The sequence below is a fragment of the Lagopus leucura genome, unplaced genomic scaffold (assembly GCF_019238085.1).
Source record: "Lagopus leucura isolate 7727_CA_CO unplaced genomic scaffold, USGS_WTPT01 Super-Scaffold_739, whole genome shotgun sequence".
Taxonomy (NCBI): domain Eukaryota; kingdom Metazoa; phylum Chordata; class Aves; order Galliformes; family Phasianidae; genus Lagopus; species Lagopus leucura.
Window position 1 is genome coordinate 18,867,700 of NW_024962255.1, and position 20,495 is coordinate 18,888,194.

At 42.0% G+C, this 20,495-nt stretch overlaps 1 protein-coding gene and 1 long non-coding RNA gene across 6 annotated transcripts in view; both read right to left on the bottom strand.

Moving 5' to 3' along the window:
* Nucleotides 1–20,495, bottom strand: part of PANK1 (pantothenate kinase 1) — a 44,305-nt gene that overhangs the window by 17,209 nt on the left and 6,601 nt on the right. For 2 of the 5 annotated variants that reach the window (XM_042862825.1, XM_042862824.1), the window contains 3 exons: nucleotides 19,760–19,842; nucleotides 18,625–18,737; nucleotides 700–1,052 (listed from right to left, as the gene is read on the bottom strand). In XM_042862825.1, the coding sequence (XP_042718759.1) occupies nucleotides 700–1,035 (336 nt within the window). In that variant the 5' untranslated portion in view covers nucleotides 1,036–1,052; nucleotides 18,625–18,737; nucleotides 19,760–19,842. Of the gene's footprint in view, nucleotides 1–699; nucleotides 1,053–8,198; nucleotides 8,294–8,545; nucleotides 8,811–17,411; nucleotides 17,685–18,624; nucleotides 18,738–19,759; nucleotides 19,843–20,495 lie in introns of those variants that run through there. The other 3 variants (XM_042862823.1, XM_042862821.1, XM_042862822.1) reach the window with 3 other exon arrangements.
* Nucleotides 14,468–15,342, bottom strand: LOC122175287. The gene is made up of 2 exons (XR_006177379.1): nucleotides 14,725–15,342; nucleotides 14,468–14,614 (listed from the first exon to the last, which is right to left on the bottom strand). It is a non-coding gene; the product is annotated as an uncharacterized LOC122175287 (long non-coding RNA).

Here is a 20,495-nt window from a genome sequence, read left to right on the forward strand (position 1 = left end):
ATCACTGCACAACAGAGTTGGAGTTCTTGCTCATCTCCTGTAGAACCCTCTTCCCTTGAGGAATTGGAGGCTCTTAGTCACCTGATAGGTGTGGGGTATTAAAGAAAAAACCTGCTTGTATTGCAGAATGCTTGGAATTAAAAGTAAGCACAAAGTCAAAGTCTGTAATTCAAAAACAGATGTTAAATGGGCATGATAGCTTTCTATACAGAAGCAGTTGCAGATAAACAGCTGCTGTAACCTGTCACCCCCCAGCAGCTACCCCTCACCATCAGCATCAGGTTGGAAGCAAGCAACAGAAGTGTCAGAACTCTGGTACAGGATAACTAGCATGATAGGCAACTGCCCCCCCATAACTTCCTCAATGAAGTCTCAAAGCTATTGTAATACACCCTCAGTTGATTACAAGGCATCTAATCACCACAGCAATACTCTTTTGTTTACTCAAGACACACAACACAGTAATAATTCAGGTAGGATACACATTAGCCTCCACATCCTCTCTTGCCCTCTCCATGTTCTCAGCAATTCCAGCAATTAGCAAATACGCATTGATACTGTTAATCATAAGAATTCTGATGAGTAAAATGTGTTTTCTCTGCAAGTTTTAATTGAGAAAAAGAATCACAATTGGCTTTATTTTTTTTTTCCTTTGCAGTCAGGTGCTTCCCATTGAACCCACACAAACTGTTCACTTACCGTTCTAAAGTCCTCCTCAAATTTGTAAGCTCCACCTCCCGTGGCACAGAGCGTAGTATGCAAACTGGAGAAGTTCTTTTCACTACCCATCTGTATGAACCTGTGCATGGCACAGCTGGGAAAGCGGATGAAGTGCAGGTTTCCTTTGCGTCCACACATGGTCAAATTTTTCAGTTCTAGGTGGACATCACGAATGCCAGTTTTACCATAGGCTGTATTGGAGGTCAGGTATTTCCTAATGCTTTTCAGGTTTTCCACCTCCTCTTGTTCCTCTTCTGCAGTAATGTCCTTAGGTTCAAAGTAGACCAGTTTAACCAACGTTCCACCAATATCCATTCCAAACCATGGAAACGCTAAGGATGGGGGGTGTGGGGAAGAAGAAAGAGAAAGCCACCATAAATACACAGGTTAGCCACAGCACTTAAAATATTTATTGAATGACAGTTCAGTGACAGTTACAGTATCAGCATCTGTACCTGAAAGCCTGTGGTGACTTACGTGCCAATTCACATGTACTACATCCTAAGATAAGCCTCAGTTAACAAAAAGAATAAAGACAGTCCCAAAAAATCCTTCTCTGAAAAAGCAGGTTTGTAGCAATACAAAATACTTTTCCCAAGAAAACACTTCAGTCAGCACCTTTTGATAGTGCACATCCACAGTATTCATCCAGCCTGACTCTCAGCTCCAATTCTTAAAGTAAACTAGGGGGGGACACAAACAAAGAGGAGAGCAACATTCCTTGAATCACATTCCTACTGCTTCACACCTACAATTCCCCCTCTGATACCACAGAATCACAGAATACCAATCAGAATTCCCACAACTGCAGTGCTCTGAAGAGCAGCACTCTGTAACTCTCCTGTTCTGGCAGGAGTCTTTCCAACCCACCAGAACTAGTATCTCTGTTACAACTCTTGCACATACTCGCAGAAAGTTTAAAACCCATCGACAGTCATCTTCTCTGCTGGTGTGTGCATTAGATTATCAGACAGTTACACAAGAAATGCCATTATTTGCTTCTCAGCACGCACATGCCACAACCTGAATCAGGTTGGTTTGCCTGCTCTGCTTATAAATACACAAGTTACCTGGCTTACTATTTAAAACTTCATTAAGCAACGAGAAGTGAGAGTCTTGCACAGGTACTGCAGAAAGAAACAGCTAGCAGCAGTTAGGCAAATTCAAATCAAGCACTCAAGAACAGCAGGCATGCAATCACCTCCCTGCTTGCACCAAGAAGCAGGCTGACATGATAGAAACGCAATCTTCCAAAGCAGGGCATCCCAAATTAGTGCTGAGGTGAACTGCAAACCATGGACACCACAAGCATTACTGGTTTTTTTCTGCTGGTGAACCCAGCTATAAACAACTTGGGAAAGGATTTGAGCAAGCATATCAGATACTGATCACACTTCTTTCTCAGGTGATCACAGAGCAGCAGTAAGTTACTAAATTTCAGGCTGAAAGAAGCTTAGAGTCTTATTTCCCACCACAAAGAGCTCAGCCAATGCCTCATTCTTGGCTAGCTGGCTGAGCAGCTCATACGTCTCAGGACATTCTATGTTTCTAAATTTCACAATTGTTATTACAAACAGAAGAAAAAAAGTGAAAAACCTTTCAGTGCCAGATGCTTAAAACAGCTGCTTTGTTCCATTACTGTATACCAAATGATGGAATCATCAATTTCTCCCTGCTTTCCATAAGTACAGGGAGAACATACAGAAAGAAGCTCCCATGAAGTCACTTGCTTGCTGTTCACTATCCTTAAGAGCACCAACTGCTATCTATTGTAAAGCCTGTTTAATTTCATTTTCCACTCCCAGCAAGCTGCAAGATGCAAAGACACTAATAAGAAGCCCAGCTTGAGGTTTGGTACGTGGGGTCCCTGAACCATAAACAAGTGTTTTAAAAACAGACTTCATTTTGATTATGCAAAAGACTTCACCGTGCAGTAACCTGTAACTCAATCACTTTTAGAATTATAAGAGAAATATTTAAGTAAAAATAATCCAGTCACACCGTACTGCATTATAACGCAGTGGAGCTCAGGACATCAATCCCATTAGAGATTTGCACAAATCTTTGCTTAAGCTGCTGAGAACTTTAATTACTTGTCACACTGGAACAGTAAGTCTTTTCCACATAGTATGCATCTTAACTATACAAGTAAAAAGTTTAGTGTTCAAGTGCAGCATGACTGGACTATGCCATGCAGACCTAAACTAACGCTAACTAGAAGCAACATTCCAGTATATTACCTTGCGGACATAAATTCTGCTACAATCCATCTACATCAACAGCTGCAGATGGATTGTAGCAGAATTTATGTCCACATATTTAAGATTTAACCTTTGAGAGGGAAGAAGCATTCCTTGCTCTTACCAAATACAAATCTGGCAATAAAGGCGTGAGCACTATAACTTAGAGTTACCCATAAATGACTGCTAAGACATTTACATATTTGCTTCCTGAGAAGCCATAGTTAAATCATTAACAAGTAAGAACTACCATTAAAAAAAAAAAAAAAAAAACAAAACCAAAAAAACTACTCTCAAGTTATTTCAAGCCAGTACAGTTCTTGGCACAGGTACATGATGCTCATCTAGAAAAGAAATGGAAATACAAAGACTTTTTTTCCAGTTTATTCTCTGTGGATCTAAAGTCCTTTCATTTTGATGTGAGCTAAATGGTGAGCTGCAGAGAAAAAGGACATCGCTCCTAAAACAGCAGCAGTTTTCTTCAGCATAAGTAAACAAAGAGCACAAGATCAGACAGCAACTGTTACTTCAGTCACATGGGGTAACAGCTTAGAATCCTTCACACAGCTGTTAACACTGCAACCTGGCTCCAACTCCCTTGCAATAAAGGAGACATTTTGACTCATTAACCAATTAGGAAATAAACCAAGTGTCCAAGTTGCTAATAAGCTCTGGTGACATTCACATAATTTCCTCATAACTGGAATCACAGTAGAAACACTCATGTATCCCAGTGATTATTTTAACTCTTAGATCATTGTAGCTTTTGTATACCTCTAAACAAAACACACCACTCAAGCACCATTAGGCCTCCTCAGCACCTTCAGACAACTCTCTGTGTACCTGCACACTCACTGCAGCTAATCTTCATCTTCTCAAAGACAGTCTGCAACATGCACAATGGCCCAATGTAAACTATGACTGTGGAGAAAACAAAACTGCCTTACTGTAATTTTGTACTGCAGCAAGCCATAAAAAGTGGTAACACTAAAATGTAGACCTATATCTCATAGAACTGATACAGAAAGCATCAAGATGAACCATGTGCTCTTAAAGCCTACCATAAATCAAAGGCTTTGCTTATCTTCTTGTGAAAATGTGTTCTCTTTATGTTAATAAACAGCACCAACTACTTATTGGTTTGTTACTGACAGACAAAATTCTTATTGGTCTAAAACCTAGCTGCAGCAGCACGTGACAATGCAAACTGAAGGTATCGCCAGCATTGCATAATGAGGTAATCTGATGCACACTAACAGCTGTGCTATCTAGGGGAAAGGTCCACCCATGAGAAATTCCACGACACACTTCACCTAGTTTTTTTAGCAAACTTTGAACAGCGTGAACCCATAAAGCTTTTCTTATAAGGCATATTCCATCCAGAACTGAAGACGTTTCATTTTTCAAAACCCTACAGTTGACATACTGTTTAAGGCAGAGAAGAGGGGAAGGAGCATCAAATCCTAACCTGCTCCTCATTCACAATTCCTCAGGGGAAGAGAACTCCTGTGTCACTCAGCAACAGTGCCCTGTTAAACGGGTTAACAAAGGGCAACCTCCTTCACGCATTTAAACAACCACAACACAAAGTTGGCTCAGTCTTTTTACTCTTCAAATCTTACAATGAGATTATGCCCGATTCCTTCTTTCTATCAATATATTTGTGACCAATTTCCAGCAATTCCTTCTTCTGCTAAAGCTGTCTCAGCTCATACATTTCCCCTTGCAAGACTGGTAACACCTCTGCAGCCCTCACTGGGCAGACCTGGCCAGCTTCACTCAGCCTTTCACTAATTAGGAATTTCTTTCCCTTTTCCCACACTTGTCTTATTTATTTTTTTTAATCTCTCTCAAGCAAAGGTACAGTATCTCAATATTTTATCAGTATCTTAAATGGTGCTATCAGCACTCTTTGCTATCTCCACCATGAATATCTCAGATAAAAGACCTTAGGTTCAGCTGTCTTTTTTCCTCCCTCCCTGACTCATGTGATGAAATCCTATGATTTCATTTCCATCTCATTTCCATAGCTTGATACTCTGGCAAGCTAAGAACTTCCCTGCTTTAAATGGGGCTGGAAGAGTGGAGAGAAAGCCAAAGCTAAAAATAGAGGGGGGGAACAAAAAACAAAACAAGAGTCATGGGTCAGATGGGCTAACATTCTCACTGCTGCTTTCCACTTAAGACACTGCTAATGATTTACACATATTTCAGTTATTCCTTCCCATCATACAATTATTTTGAGTGATTCAAACCTGGCTTAAAATGGAAGTTTTTGTTTTCCTTTGAATGTAAATAGAATATACATCTTCAAAGATTAATTTCAGCTGCTTAGCACAGGAAGTTTTTCCAAACATTGCAGATCTACAGCTAAATAAATTCCCCAAATGTTAAATGACACCTTCCAGACCATTTTCAGCAGTGAAGTCTTGCAGAACACCTGCCTGCTCAGCAGCAAGGGAAAGAAAAACCTTCCTAACAGAAGGCAGAACTGTTTGCCAGGCAGGTGTGACCATCCACACATATGTACTCTCATTACCACAAACTGATTTCTGAAGATAGCAGTGAGAGACAGGGTCACTACCTGATCAGCACAGTTTCATGGAAAACCAGTTTACCAAATGCCAACCTCACAAAGCTATAAGAAACAACTATCTGCTGAAGAGAAATTCCTCACCAGCAACCAGCTTGACAGCGCCCAGCCCAATGGCACTGACAAGATCTGTATACATTTCCCATTCCTGCTGGCAAAGCACAACCTTGGCAGTACAGCTGGAATGCAGTTGGATCTCACAGTAACGCAGGCCACACCAACCAGCTCAAGTGTTTCCCATCAGCCCCATTCTTCAGGCAACCCTAGCATCCATCTACATGAAAACCAGCTGGGGACCAACATTAAGCAGCACTGCACCAGAAGTCATTCTTAAGATTAAAATCCTGTGGGATATTGCTCTACTCCAGACCAATTTTCAGTTGCCAACACCACATTCACTGTGCTGACCAAAACCATCTCATTTCTGTACTCTCCATTAAAATCTAGACCATAATTGTGGCACTCCACATTTAACATCACCACTAGGTCTTACGCAACAAAAAATCTGGGCTTAAGTAACACTGCACAGTTATGCTGCACCCAAGCATCACAGATGTAACAATGTCAATATTGGCCAAAAACATTATTTGCTGAGAAGCAACAACTAAGTGCTCATAAATTAACCACAGAAGCTACAACATGCATTAGCTGTGAAGTCATGACACCCCTGAGCACACATTCTGTGACCTCTACCTATTGCCTACTGACTTGGGGCGAGATGCCAGATATTGCTCTGGAGAGCAACCCCAAAGTTTCACTCTCATCTAAGAAAAGCAATCCAATTAAGGCATACAGCTGCTTCTTTCCTATGCCTGTCATAGGTCAGAAGGACAATGAAGCAGACCCCAGGCTCCCCCCCAAGCACAGGCTGAGCAGACAAGAACACGGGCTCCAAAAAGAACATTCCCTTCTCCGAGAGGAAAGAGGCCTGAGAATGTAGAAGACTGTCTCACTTTAGCAGAAAGTAAAAGCACTCAGTATTTCATCTGTAAGGATTTAAAGGAATTGTTGCTACAGAAAGATAACTTCATGTGTTGGAATATTGGGAAATACTAATTATCTTCCTCCCCACGCAAAGCAAACCCTGCAATCAATACTCAGGGCTTACACATCATGTGGCAACCGCACTGCATTTTGCAATGTGTCCCCGAGCACAGAACAAACATCAGCAGAGGGTGCAATTAAATACAAAAACCAGAAAAACGGGACTATATAGTGTGTTCTAGAGATGGATACACCTACAACTTCACAACACCAGAACTGGAGTCAGATTTAATCAACTTTTTCAATCTAAACAATGCCTTGTCACGCTTTCCTGCAAGAAAATTGGCAAATGGCAAATTTACTCCTGCACATAAATTAAAAACCACAAAATCAACAAGAACTTATGTCTCTTATTTAGCAAAGAAATACTCCACACAACAGCTTTTAAGAGTTCTGCTCTCACCTGCTGCTCCCATCCCCACCTTCTCCAGAACGCCCACAGCCGAGGGCTCAGCTGTTGCACATTTCAGGCAATACAGCCACTGTCACCTGGGTCTGCACCCTGATTAGCTTTTTTCTTTTCCCCTCAATATATGAAAGAAACCAAATTCCTTGTTCTATCTGGCTTGAGTAACTGCACAAAAACATACAAGTCTTTGCTTTGCAACACTAAAAACTACTCTAAGTTTGAAATGCAAGTTTATATCCTCTTACTTGCATCAAATAAACATGCAGCTTAATCCAAGAGCTGCAGCTTTTCTTCTTGAATGAAAATTTGAAGCTACACAAGAACTCCATAAGAACAGTTCACACTAGAGAATGATGTGGTCACCAACACGTTACATTTCGTAGGAGCCCACAGCCACGTTAATTTTCCCCAGGTAGTGCAAGAACTATGCAATTCTGCAACAAAAGAATGTGTTGAGGCGAGGGGCATGCAGAACTTAGCAAAAACTAATCTGACAAGCAGAAGGCACTGATGAAGCGGCCTTGGGAAAGCTGCATCCCTCCAAAGCTATTTCTGACTTTTTATTCTTCTCAAAGAGATGCCTGCATACATTTGTTTCAGTATTAAAGAAAAAACAAGCAAACAAAAACCACAAAAAAAAACAAAAACAAAAAACCACTCTGAGTAGTGGAACACATAGCGCTTCATACTGAACAGAGATGTGCCCAGGTTTGGCTGCAGGCAGCTGCAAGCATGCCTCTATCCCTCATTACCCTTTCAGAACATGCTGATCTCGGAAAAGGAAGGAAACATGCATTGGTTCTACTTGAAGGAACAGCAAAGCAGTGTGCCCACAGCAGGGTGCTCCCTAGCTGTGCTGCTCTGCTGTTGGTGCCTGCCCGGGCACTGCACAGCAGCTCCATACCTGTATACATGTTAACCACGACCAAGCAAATGAAGCACACTGCTTCCTAATCGCTGAGCCTAACACAACGAAGCACATCAGAAACATAGATGTCACAGCCTTAAATCACGAGGCGAACAGGCAATCCACTGACACCTCCCAGACCAACGAAAAGCCAGAGGCAACGCTCATAAGCAGCACATCACCAAATCAGTTTCTGCTTGTGCGTTTCTCCAGCCCGACGAAGTAGTGCAGCGCTCCCAGCACCGCTCTCCCCTCCACCCGCGGCTTAGCGCGGCCGCTACTTACAGCGCTGCTTGTGCGCTATGAGCTTCATGGGCGCGTCCGGGAGGCTGCTCGGCCGGCGGGACCCTGCTGCCTGGCTGCTGCCTGGCTGCGGGGGTGCCGTCAGCCCGCATTCGTGCCGGGCCGCCGCTCCCCGCCCGCCGCCGCCCCATTGGCGCAGGGCGGGGCCGTGCCCTGCCTCCGCCGCCGCATTGGCCGGCACCGAGGGCCTTCGCTCCGCCCGGCCCGGCCGGAACGGGAGGGGGGGGGGCCGCGCTTGGGGCGGGAGAGGGGCTGGGGCAGCGCGGGGAGGGCTGCGGTGCCGGGGGGCTGGGTGGGCGCCGAGCCGCGCCGCCGCGCCCATCACTTACGTGGCCTGTGCCGCCGTCCCGAGTCCACCCTGCGGCGCAACCTGCATTTCTTGGCCGGGGAGCCATGTCCGAGCGGCGGCGGCTCCGGGCGGAGCAGCAGCGGGTGCGGCGTCTCCCCGCAGCCACCGTTGCTGAGCGTCGGGCCCGCAGGGTGGAAGCCGTTGTGCAGCAGCCCGCCGCGCAGCGAGCAGGAGGCGGCGGACGGTGCCCCCGTGGCGGCCGCGGGCTGCGCGCGGAGCTGCTCCCCCATGGCGGCGGTGTCTCTCTCCCCTTTGTCTCCCGGCTCAGCTCCAGCGGGGCGCGGCGGAGCCTCCGCTCGCGCCGCCAGCAGCTCCGCGCGCCGGGGATGCGGCGCCCGTCCGCCCTCTCCCCCCTCCCTCGCGGGGACGGCGCAGGCGTGGTGGCGGCCGCGGCGCGCTGCAGAGGGGCGGCCGCCGCCCTTCGGCGGGAGCGCGGCGCCCCCAGCTCGCGCGACCCCGGCACCTGCGGGCCCCGGGCGGGCGGCTCCCGGCGCCTGTCCCCGCCCCGCGGGTTCGCCCCCCGCCCGCGGGCACGCCCTGCCTCATCCGGAGCCATCGGGGCAGCGCTCCGCTCTGTGCCCGGCGTCACGTGTCCCGGAGCGGTCGGGAGCGACGCGCGCGACCTTGAGCGCGGCCGACCTCGCGCGTTTTCCCTATCTCGGCGTTCCCTGCGCAGCGCTGCTGCTCGTCCTCTAACCGTGATTTATGGCCCGGCGGAAAAACACATTTTCTGAATGGAGTGTAAAAACATCAAATATCCAGCGGCTACAGATATACAAATACACAGTGATTACGCTGCGGCATCGCGTATCCAGCCGCACAACGCTCGGTCGGTTCTGCCCCATGCACGAAGGTCACTTCTACACAGCCGCCCGTCGCCGCACAGATGACGGGCCATTATAAGAGCCGGTCGCATAGCGGCTTCTCCTCACACCTACCACTGACACAGGACACGGGCCCTGCACTACACACCAACTTCACCACAGGAAGGTTAGTTGTACCTGGCCCCAGTCAGGGATACAGCAGTGCAGCCCAACGGAACAGCCTTGAGAGGGCTAATGTGAAGTTATCTCCACTTCTCAGCTGAGACCAGAGCACTGTGCTTCAGGAATCAAGAACAAGTCACAGGCAAACACATGCACGAAACTGGGGAATGGAGAATGTGTTTGGGAACGAAGAACATATAAAGCATCCTTCCTAAAGCCAATAACTAACATTTTGAAGATGATTAAAACACTAATTTTTTCTCACAATAGATGAGCAGCTGCTGCAAGTGGCACCCCAAAAGCGGCTGCCCTGAGGATGGTGGGAAGGACCACATGAGCTATGGGGCATCCCAAACTGCACAACTCACTGAGAATCTTACTTACTGAATCACATTTAAGTAAAACCAAGAGCTGTGCTTTTAGGACTAGTACTCAGGGACCATCAGCTGTAGTCCCAGCAGCCAGCTGGGTATGGTTCATATATGGTAACACAGGTCACAAGGAGTCCTTGCTGCTTATGCTCCTCAGCTTGCCCTGGCTCTTGCCTTCTCGATCCCCGACAGTCTGACTGCACACACAGTGAGACTAATGCTGAGCAGACGATCGATCCTGCAAACCTGCTTTTCTCTTGCAATTGCAGCATAACTGGGAGTAGACACAGCAGCACTTCATACAACTCAGCCAAAGGGTGGCAACTTTTAACCTTCCTCCATAAAAGCAAACCAACTTTTAATTGTACACTTAGTTTCTGTGTGGCAGGATAAGCAGCCATTCCATTGACTGCAATGGAATGCAGCATCTGTTTCAAGTATTGCAACTAATTTTAAGCATTAAACTTCTGGAATAACTTAAAAAAAAAAAAAAAAAAAGGTAAAATCACAACAGCAAGGTTTTGTCTAGGCAAGAAACGATCTAAAAGCATATTCAAATCTAGAATAAAAGGGTAACAGTGAAGGAAATATACTGTGGCTGCTGAAACAAGAAAAAAATATGAGTGCAAATTGCAGCATGTGAATTTTGATTATGCCTTCAGGCAGACATTCCCTAGCATGAAGTCAGAGAAGCAGTAGATGCATTCAAAGATTGAAGACTGTCCACTACTTCAAGTCTTTTATGAAAGGTTAAACAACTACAAGGAACAGTTTGGGTAAAGCTGATCCTGCCCTGGCATAAAGAGAAGGCCTGGCCTCACACCTTTCTGAGAGTCATTCCCATCTGATATTTCTAACTAAATATTTCCCTGATGTTTTGCTGGAGATACTGCACAATTACACCCAGGATAGAAGTGGAATAGATCGTGCTGAACAGAAGGTGAGGACAGGAATCTGCTAAGATGCAATCCAAATCTCCCTCAAGTTCACTGGCAGCCTAGACCAGTAGAATACAAGAAGTGTCACCTGCAAATAACCTTGGAGAAAATGTACCAGCGGAGAAGTGCTAGACGTGGTCTGAATCAATCACCAGGTTTTATGTGCAGGGACAAATCCATTTCCGGGTGCTCAAGTTTCCGTGGTCTTGTAACCTCTCTGGCAGGTATCAACAACAACTCTTACCAAATTTTTTGGAATTGGTGTGGAAAGATTACATTTCAAACTAATGTGCTGCTTTAATGAAACAATTTCAGATTCTTGTATTGATAAGTATCATATGAACTGATATATGCAGTTTAAAATATCACTTTTTTAGTTTGGTTTACATAGCTTAGTTTTGGATTGAGCTTTTGAAAAGGTTTTGTATACCCTCTTGAATTTTTATTGCAGAATTCTTCACCTCCTCTGCAATACAAAATAAGATACAGGGAATAAAATTAGAGGATGCTTAATGTATTAAGTGATCACCCGCATGGGTTTAAAATGCAGGAAGTTAATGCTCTCAGGTAGTATTGCTTATTCTGGACACAAGCAAACCACACGGTAACCCCTTTGGCATTCAGTGGAAAGTGATCCAAGACTTATGCAAGAGTGAAGTTGAAACTGGGAGCAGATACATTGTTCATCCTACTATGCATCAGCTATGAGCCACACTACCACACTTCAGGATCGCATTGCTTGATGTAGCGATGCAGGCAGTCTGTGCTCCTCTAATAATCTGCCAGAGGGCTGAATTGGTGTCACAAAGGCCTCACGTTATTAACTATAATAGTAGTAATATAAATTTATTTTGAAAATCTGGAATGTCTTAGAAAATACAACTCAGAAGAAATGTGACAGGATTAGTTAATCTCCTCAAAACAGTACAGGAAGCAGAAATAAACTTTCCCACTACACCCACAGCTTTGCAGCTAGTTCAAAGACCTGCTGTACAACAGCAACAGGCTGAAGGCACGCGCTGCTTTTGAGAAGTGGCATTGCTTTCTCTTCTCTTCACACCACATGTACACGTTACTGCTCTTGCAAAGCTCTTGCGAATCAAGAACTAGGTGTGGAGTCTGTAAGATGTCAGTAAGATCATGGCATGTTATTACAGGCTCCGTTTTCCTTTTATCCAGACTTTCTAAACAAACCCTAAGAGTCAGTTCAGATTTGAGTTCAACCCACAAGTCAACAACACAGGTAGGGGTGCAATATTGACAAACTCTATCTGGGATGCTTGCAGTTCTTTCAATACTAATATTTACACTATATTTCTGTCTTCCTTTCTGAAAAGGCAGGTGTGGAAACTACTTGTTTACTTTAACTCATTTCTTACATATGTCACTGCAAACCAGTAATCTGTGGGAACAGAACGACAAACACAGCATGCTGAAAGACCCAGGACACAAACAGACTCAGAACAGTCAACTTTCTACTATCACTGACCCATGGCATACTACACACTTGCATGGCAAACATTTCATGCCTTATTCTATGCCTGCCTACGCTGCAGGTACTCAGGTTTCTATTACGTCTGTTTACTTGCTTATAAACACACAGACACAGGCTGTAACACTCTGAGCCAATTCCATCAAATTTTAAGATAGTTTGAGATGGGATTGAAAGCACTATTTTAGATCCTATAGTTTCAACCTCAATGGAAATGGGGGCAGGGAGCATGAAAACCACATGTGTTATCATCAGTCAATCTTGCCTGAAACCCATGAGGCTCCATGCTCATTTTGAGGGACTCGTATTATTCCTGTTCGGAGGCAAAGCTAAGGGAAGCATCAAGCAGATGCAGTCCACATGTAAACGCGCTACCCAAGAACCCCTCAAAATGCTACAGAGCACTGTTGCTGTTTTTCCTATTCAAAGCCAGCCAGCTACAAAGCTTTGGTCACATTTTGGAAAGTGGTAATTAGGAGTAATAACCTTGATAAGGAGCAACATCCTTCTCAAATTACATAAACCATATTACACAATGCAAAGAGTGTAATGAAACAAACCTCATTTAGCTGCCTGCAGATTTGTGTTCTAGGGATTGCTGGCACTTTGCCATTCCTGCTTATACTTCCATTCAGGTTACTTCTGTTTTCATCATGCTTCTATATTAGAGGAACATATCTGAGACGAGAAACTACAACTTACAGAGAGAACAAAGAGCATAAATTTAGTCATATGCCTGAATGTTTGCCAGATTGAGGCCAAGACAGATTGCATTGAAACCATTAGTGCTTTCCCTCCCCACCCACATCTTAGCTCCTTTTAATTATGCCTGTTGTGACACTTAGTAAAAACTACTCATTTTAATAACTCTTGAGTTGCTTTGTTCCCCTGCAGAGTCAGATCTCATTTCCCCTTCGCTTGCATCATGGGCAAAACAAAGAAAGGCACTGTCTCTAAGTAGCTACCTAACTTGGGTGGTCTGAAGAGGCTCAGGAGGCATGTTCTTATACTTCACTAATGACAGATACCTCATAGATAGACCTCTAAGCCAAGTGCCCAAGCTCTTGTCCAGGTGAGGCAATAGGAATGCAGCCTGGAAAACTTTCTTGAGTAGGACATGACCTGTATATCTAACAACACCAGCTAAGACACAGGAGTAACAGTCAGAAGAATACATAGGTGAGCCTGGCCTTACCAGTCTGTCCCTTCCTATGGACAGATTCTGCACTGGTCCACATGGTTTCCACAGCTCAGGATATTCCTGAGATGAGGTTAGTTGGTGGCTGCTCTCTTTCAACCAAACTGATAAAAGCATGAAGTAGTCACAGAAAACCTACAACCTCTACTTTCTAAAGATTTCTCTGCTAATATCTCTTTTTCTCCATGCCCAGCTAGACAAGTACAACTTACTTTATAGGTGTGTTTCCTCTACACATTTTCAACTGATCCTTGTTGGAGCTGTTGGTGACCATCTTACATAGAAAACAAAACCTTCTGTGCCTTAGTTCAAACATTTCAAATAAAACTCCTTAAGTCTGTAAAGATTTAAAATCTAGTTTTTGATTATTGCTTTGAAGAACAAGTCAGTGATGATGAAGTAGGCATTGGAGATGAATCATCTTTTAAAATGCTATGATCCCTATTTTGCAGAGCTTGTAAAAAAGCCAAAATCAGGTAGTATATTTGAACTATTATATATGTAAAAACCTAAAAATACACTCTTCTTTGCTCCCATCAGTCAATCCACAATCTCTCTCCCTAAGCATTTGGATCAACACACTGGCACTTATTTTAGTCAAACTTAAACACACAGAATTGGAAAGCATATAAATTGAGAACTCACTGATTGAGAAACACTGTTCCTAATCATTAAAAAAAAATGATTGCAACAAGTAGTGAGCATTTGGTAGGGGAAACAATGGCCCTTGCTCCACAACTGTTGCCCACAGACAATTACCCTCCTGTACATACACATACTGGTTTTGCTTGGCTGAGTATCTTCACGGTGGATTTTTTCAACTCAGCGCTCTTTAATGATGGCATTATGAAGTACCATACAAAAAGTGACAGTTTCGAAACAAGCTCTTTGAAATACAACAACAGAATAGTTGACAATTACAACCAACAATTACAAAAGACTTTATTGCTCACCCAGCACTGCCAGATATGAAAAGGAGAAACTGGTTCTCCTGTCAGTACTCAGCAAGATTTTCCACTTGCGTTAATTTGTATGCCCAGAGCTTCAATGCTGACATGAAATTCCTGTGGATATCAAGGATTATAGATCAAGTTAAAACAAGAGACCAGACCTATGCCTGCAGGTGGAAGAAAAACAAACAAACTCCTCTCTAAAACACTCTATCCAGACATACCTCCAACTGGATTGCTTCTCCAGCTCAGGAGGGAAAGAGCACAGAGTGCTCAACAGCTCTTCAAAATTAGTTCACAGACAGGGATCACTACAAAAGGGAAACAGCACACCTTTGGCAACCACCTTCAATAGTGGGGAGATATGTGTCTTAATGATCATTTAAATACAGAGTTAAGTCCAAACATCACAACTAAGTCTGGAGTTAAAGCTTCAGTACCTCAACAACATGACTTCTCCTTCACACAAACAAATCAAAGTCTTACGATGCTTTGATGCTGAAAAAAAATTTAATTTGTCCTTGTGAGATTAAGCTAAAACCACAGACAACAAAGCTCAAATGCTAATCTTTTAAAAATACCTTTTAAAAGTTCATGTTTGCAAAGAACTAGAGACTCTTGTGTAGGATGGAGCTGTGCTATTAATGACAAATTTCTCCCTAAAAGCTCTAGCTACCTAGTAACAAAGGAGGGAAACAACTAAATATTATGCTAAGGCTGGGTTGTTTTGCTGCAGTTATATCCTCTGATATTTCTGGAATTGTTAACATTTTAGAGTAAATAATACCATGAATAATCTGTTGTGTGCAATGATTTTTTCCCCCTGGAAGTCAATTTAGAAATTCCAGGTTTTCACACGGTCAATAAGAACTATGTACAAACAAATACAAAGAAAAAAAAAAAAAGAAAAAAAAAAAAAAAAAAGAGACTTCTGTCTACCAATTGGATACTCTTTGAAAAATAGATACAATAAAATACAATAACTTGCAGGGTCATTCCTGCATAGGCAACAATTTACATTTCACAGCAGGAACCTTAGTGCTACCAAAACATTTATTTTCGCGTAATAAAACATAGCATAACTGTACATACACATACTTGTCTAACGAAAATAAGATTCAAAGAGACGTATGGGTCATCTAAACACATTCCCTGAATCAAAAAATTAATCTGAAAGTGTCAGAGACATATGCCAAGAATCATAAGCCACAAAAGATTTTCGAATATCCTAGAATCATAGAATGGCTTGGATTGGAAGGGACCTCAAAGATCATCTAGCTTTGACACTCATACATTATTATCCTTTTTGACTCACAAATGGTAAATCAGAATCCTTAATCTTACCAACATCACCATGAATATGAATATGCATTTTTTACCAATAGATTCCTTAATCTATCCAAATTTGTTGCTTCCGTCCTTAGTTTTAACACAGAAGCCAGATAAAGAAGCCACAAAGTTAGTTTTGGCACCAGCCTATTCAGAGATGGGAAGAGAAAACAAAAGCATTTTTTCTCTCTCATACAGCAGGAGAAAAGGACTTATTTTATCTTTTTGTTCGCTTGTTCCCAAAACCTCTGTATACTGACTGAAAGCAGAACTGATGGGCCTGAGATATCAATCTCCAATGGTTTTTCTCTGATTGCTCTAAAAGGAGAAGGAACCGATTGATTTGTTTTGTCTCCGTTTATAAAACTTATTTAAAATATCAGAAGAGATGTGAGTTTTCATTCAATTACCCCTTACAAGGAAGGAAGAGGGGAAAAGCATAGTACACAAGCCAGAATGAATGCACAGCTACCCCATAAAGCAAAGATATGGAGAAAATACTGCTGCAGTGATTATGAGGCATCAGTGGTCAACAGTTACCAGGACGAGAACCCCCACAGATTACACAATCTGGTCTCCATTCACAAGTGTAAAACAAGTCTAATGTAAGGTGAAATAGATATTTCTGACCTGAAATTCTAGTGGAAGAAAACCTGCCTGATTTCTAGCCTTATTATGCCAGTTTTCAGACCTTAATCCTCCCAAAATACATAAACTAGCAAATTCACGTTTAGAGGGGATTAAATATCATTTTGATACAAGAGCTAACAGCACTGAACTGACATATCATGACTGTTTTTCACAGGATTAGCAAAGACTACTTAATTAATTAATATTTCATTAACACTTACTAACAACAACAACAAAACTTAAATGGTACCTCTTTCCTACAGGGAGAAATTAGCCTGGAGCTCTAGTTTCAGTGAATTATACAGCCCGTGGTTAAAAAAAATAAATACCAAATCTTCTACCCCTATCCGTCAATCAAGTTTAAATTTGATTACAAACAGATTTATTCAGACCACGGCATGGACTGACATAAAGGAAAGATGACTTAATACAGCTCTAATTTAAGTCCTTTGCAATTAAGGAGTGCTTTGTATCTGCAAATCTTCAGATATTTCACAAACTGAATAATTGCTCTTTTCCCCTCCCATTTAAAGAGACAACAGCAGCAATCACAAACAAAAAGTAAGAGAAAAGACAGCTCTCACTTCTAAACTAAAACAACTACTTGGATCAGCTGGACAAAAAGTCAAAACAAAAATACCCATGCCCTCTCAACTGTGAAATTTAATAGTAGCCTTCCACAGTCATTCTTAGACTTTTAACCCATTTGCTTTGACAGCAAAATGAAAATCTGGAAGATCTATGTCAGAAAAACATCAGAAGTATATATCTTAATTTTCTTAAAAAGAATTCCCCTTAATTTCAGCCAATCACAGAACCAACAAGCTGCTTCAGTTCCCCAGAAAATCTATTCTCAGCAAGCTGGCTATTAACCTAGCAGAAATAGTATTCACAGCTGTTTGACTATTAATCTAGCAATGCTTTGGATTGACTGATTAGCAGTTAAACTTACATTTCATCAGACAAAACATGCTGTCTTCCACTTGATACAGCAAGGCCTTGGGAAGACTCCTCTTTCATGCTGCTTGTTGAAAGCAGAATCCAATGAGGCTTTGTTGTCTGACGTTGTTCATTATTTAAATATAAATAAACAACACAAAAAGCCCATTCCTTGCAGTTTCAGCAAATTAATTCATCAGTATGAGCATTATTTGTTGAAGCTCCTTAAGCTTATTAGAAATACACATTTTCACCCCACTAACATTTTGCTGTTCTGCTTGTAACACTGAGCGTAAAGCTACCTGTTTATATTTGACCGTATCTCCACCAAAAGTATGTCATTTGGTTGCTACCACTGTGATCAAAGTTCTAAGCACACAGGTTACTGACCTCAAAGCACTGTTTCAAGTCCTTGTTTGACATGTGTTATTTTCTACGTCAATAGTTATTTGATCCATGCCCTGTACATTTACAACTGAACAGAAGTAAAAGAATGGAATCTACTCCTCACGCATTGCTCTTAAGACATTCACTTGTCTCAGTACAATTCACTTATGAATAAAAATGCATATTCATATTGTATGAGAACTGCTGAATCACGGCTTGAACCTCTGATTGACCACCTGAGGCGAGCAATGAGTTAGCCCTGGGAGCACAGGTGAAGAAAATTCTCCTGTGCTACTGGAAGGGTGGGAGCCTGGCTCCGCTCTCCTAGACCCCATTTAAAAGCTGACTACGATGGGAGAAAGTTTTTCTCCAAGAGGTTGGAGTCTTCTCAGCAAGCTGGATAAGCTTTCCATCTGTTCTTCTTTAGCATGATAACCTGTTCAGCATAACTTTCTTGTATATTTCTTAATTATAACATCTGAATATTTACTGATTACATACACGTATAATAGCTTCTAATATAATTGTCTGTTCAACAGTTTAGGAATTGTAGCTAAGAAATGTTAACATCAAACTTGCTAGACCTTCTTTTTCATTACTTCAACTAAAAATAATTCAAAACTGTTACAATGCAATTGTGTTCTATGCTTTCTTTGCATAATGAATATCTAACATAGATGATAACATCCAACTTCTTTAGGGAAAAGTGTATGTACAGTCAAGTGAGACTGGATTCCATGCAACTAATAACACAGAACTCTGACATGAATTTAATGATACAAAGAAAGGACAGGAACACAGGAATTGGGCAGGGGTGGGAAAGTGAGCAACAGACTCACCTAATGTGAGGTCAGCATTCCACAGTCTATGGCCTGTGTTATCTTCCAATCATAGGTAGGCATCAGTAGTGGTTTTGCCTGCTCAGACCAGTATCGTGATAACACTTTACAAGCTGTAGCCAAAGGGAAAAAGCAAAAACAAAAGAAAAGGGTTGGGGGGGGGGGAGAAAAGAAAAAGAGACACATTTATGATTAGCAGCCTCTCATAACTGCTTTTCATGAAACACTTGATGAGGAACTTAGCAAAGCTGTGTACTCCTTGTCTTTCATTTGTGCTTCAGTAGTTCCTTCTCACCTTCTCCTTCTGTGAGGCAGAGATGTCTAAATAACATACTCTGGAAACATTCACAACAGTAACATTCACAACTGGTAACATGGAGACTTGAACAAAGTGGATTTGGGCTGAATAGCAGAGGGCATATTTCTGAAAAGGAATAGAAGTGCCAAGAACATCTATACCCGTTTTATGACAGACAGAACACAAAGTTATTAGCAACCTCACTACTTCACTACCTCATGTTCAGAATCATGATATTACCAGAGTGCCACTACAGATTCTACATCTGGAGGCTAAGCTAACTGATAATAAGCAAATTTATTGAAATTAAGATACAGTTTAAAGCTTCCGTGAGTAGAACCTAGCAAATATTTTTAATGGTTATGGCCTACCGAGAACATATGCAGTTAGTAATACCTAATAAGCATAGCCTTACAGAGAGGTCTACAGGTGGAAAGCATTATTATTCCAAATTACCAAACAGTAAAATCAGGATAAAACAATTTGAAGCTATTTGCTCAAACACAATCTTATCTTTATGAAAGTTATGATTCCATTCTCTCTCAAAACCTTTCAAAATAAGCTAAACCAAAACCAAATGTATAAAGCACAACTCCTTTAAGGCATTTAGATTCTTACTGATACAACACTAGATGTCTCTATAAAAGGAATTTTACCAAGGTACTCTATCTACCCCAAGCAAAGGTGGGATGAGTATTTCACATATCAATGTTTTCCCAAATCATCAATTTACTACGAATTCTGGGGTGAAAAGTTGATTTATATGAATGTTATAGGATATGTGATAAGGCTTCATACACCATCATTCATAGTTCCCATATGCAAAGAAATACATACCATATTCATTTTTTCTTGTTGAAGTTCACTGCTGAGATTTGTAGTGGCCATGTTAAGAGCTGCTTTACACACCCAGTTGCTAGCTATACCATCCACCAAAAATGAAAAACAAAACATCAAGTCAGTAATTTTGGCCTGTGCAGAACATCCTCATGCATAATTTGTAGGGTTACTTGTAACAGCAATAGCCATCTGATTAAAACAGTAACAATGCTACAGTATCTATTTCTGAATCACTTGTCTTGGATAATCGATCTTCTGAGAGCATAAGTCATCCAGTTTGAAATTTATTAATTCACTAACTTTATACTAATATTACCCTTAAAATAACAGGATTCCTTCTCACCTGTAAATTGGTGCATTTTTTTGTTCTTTTTACAATGCCAAAATGCTGCTTTGTACTGACTATTTTGGTCAACTGTGTAGCATCATTTTATAAAACAACATCCACACAAAGATCTTAGGGTGCTTTTCAAATGTGTATATATATCAAATTTGCGTAGAGGAACAAGTTTTTTGTATTCTCATTGGCACATATATATGGTGGCATGGGAGTACCTGGGCAAAACCATACAAAAGCATCCCAATAGAACTGCAGGTAGATTCTGTAATCTTTTGAAACAGCAAAAAGGAAAATCAGAAGCACAGAAACAAATTACTGATGATGGAATCTAGTTATTTACATCTGTTTTTGCAAAATGGGGTTTATATTAACTACTGAGGGTCAGATCAGCCA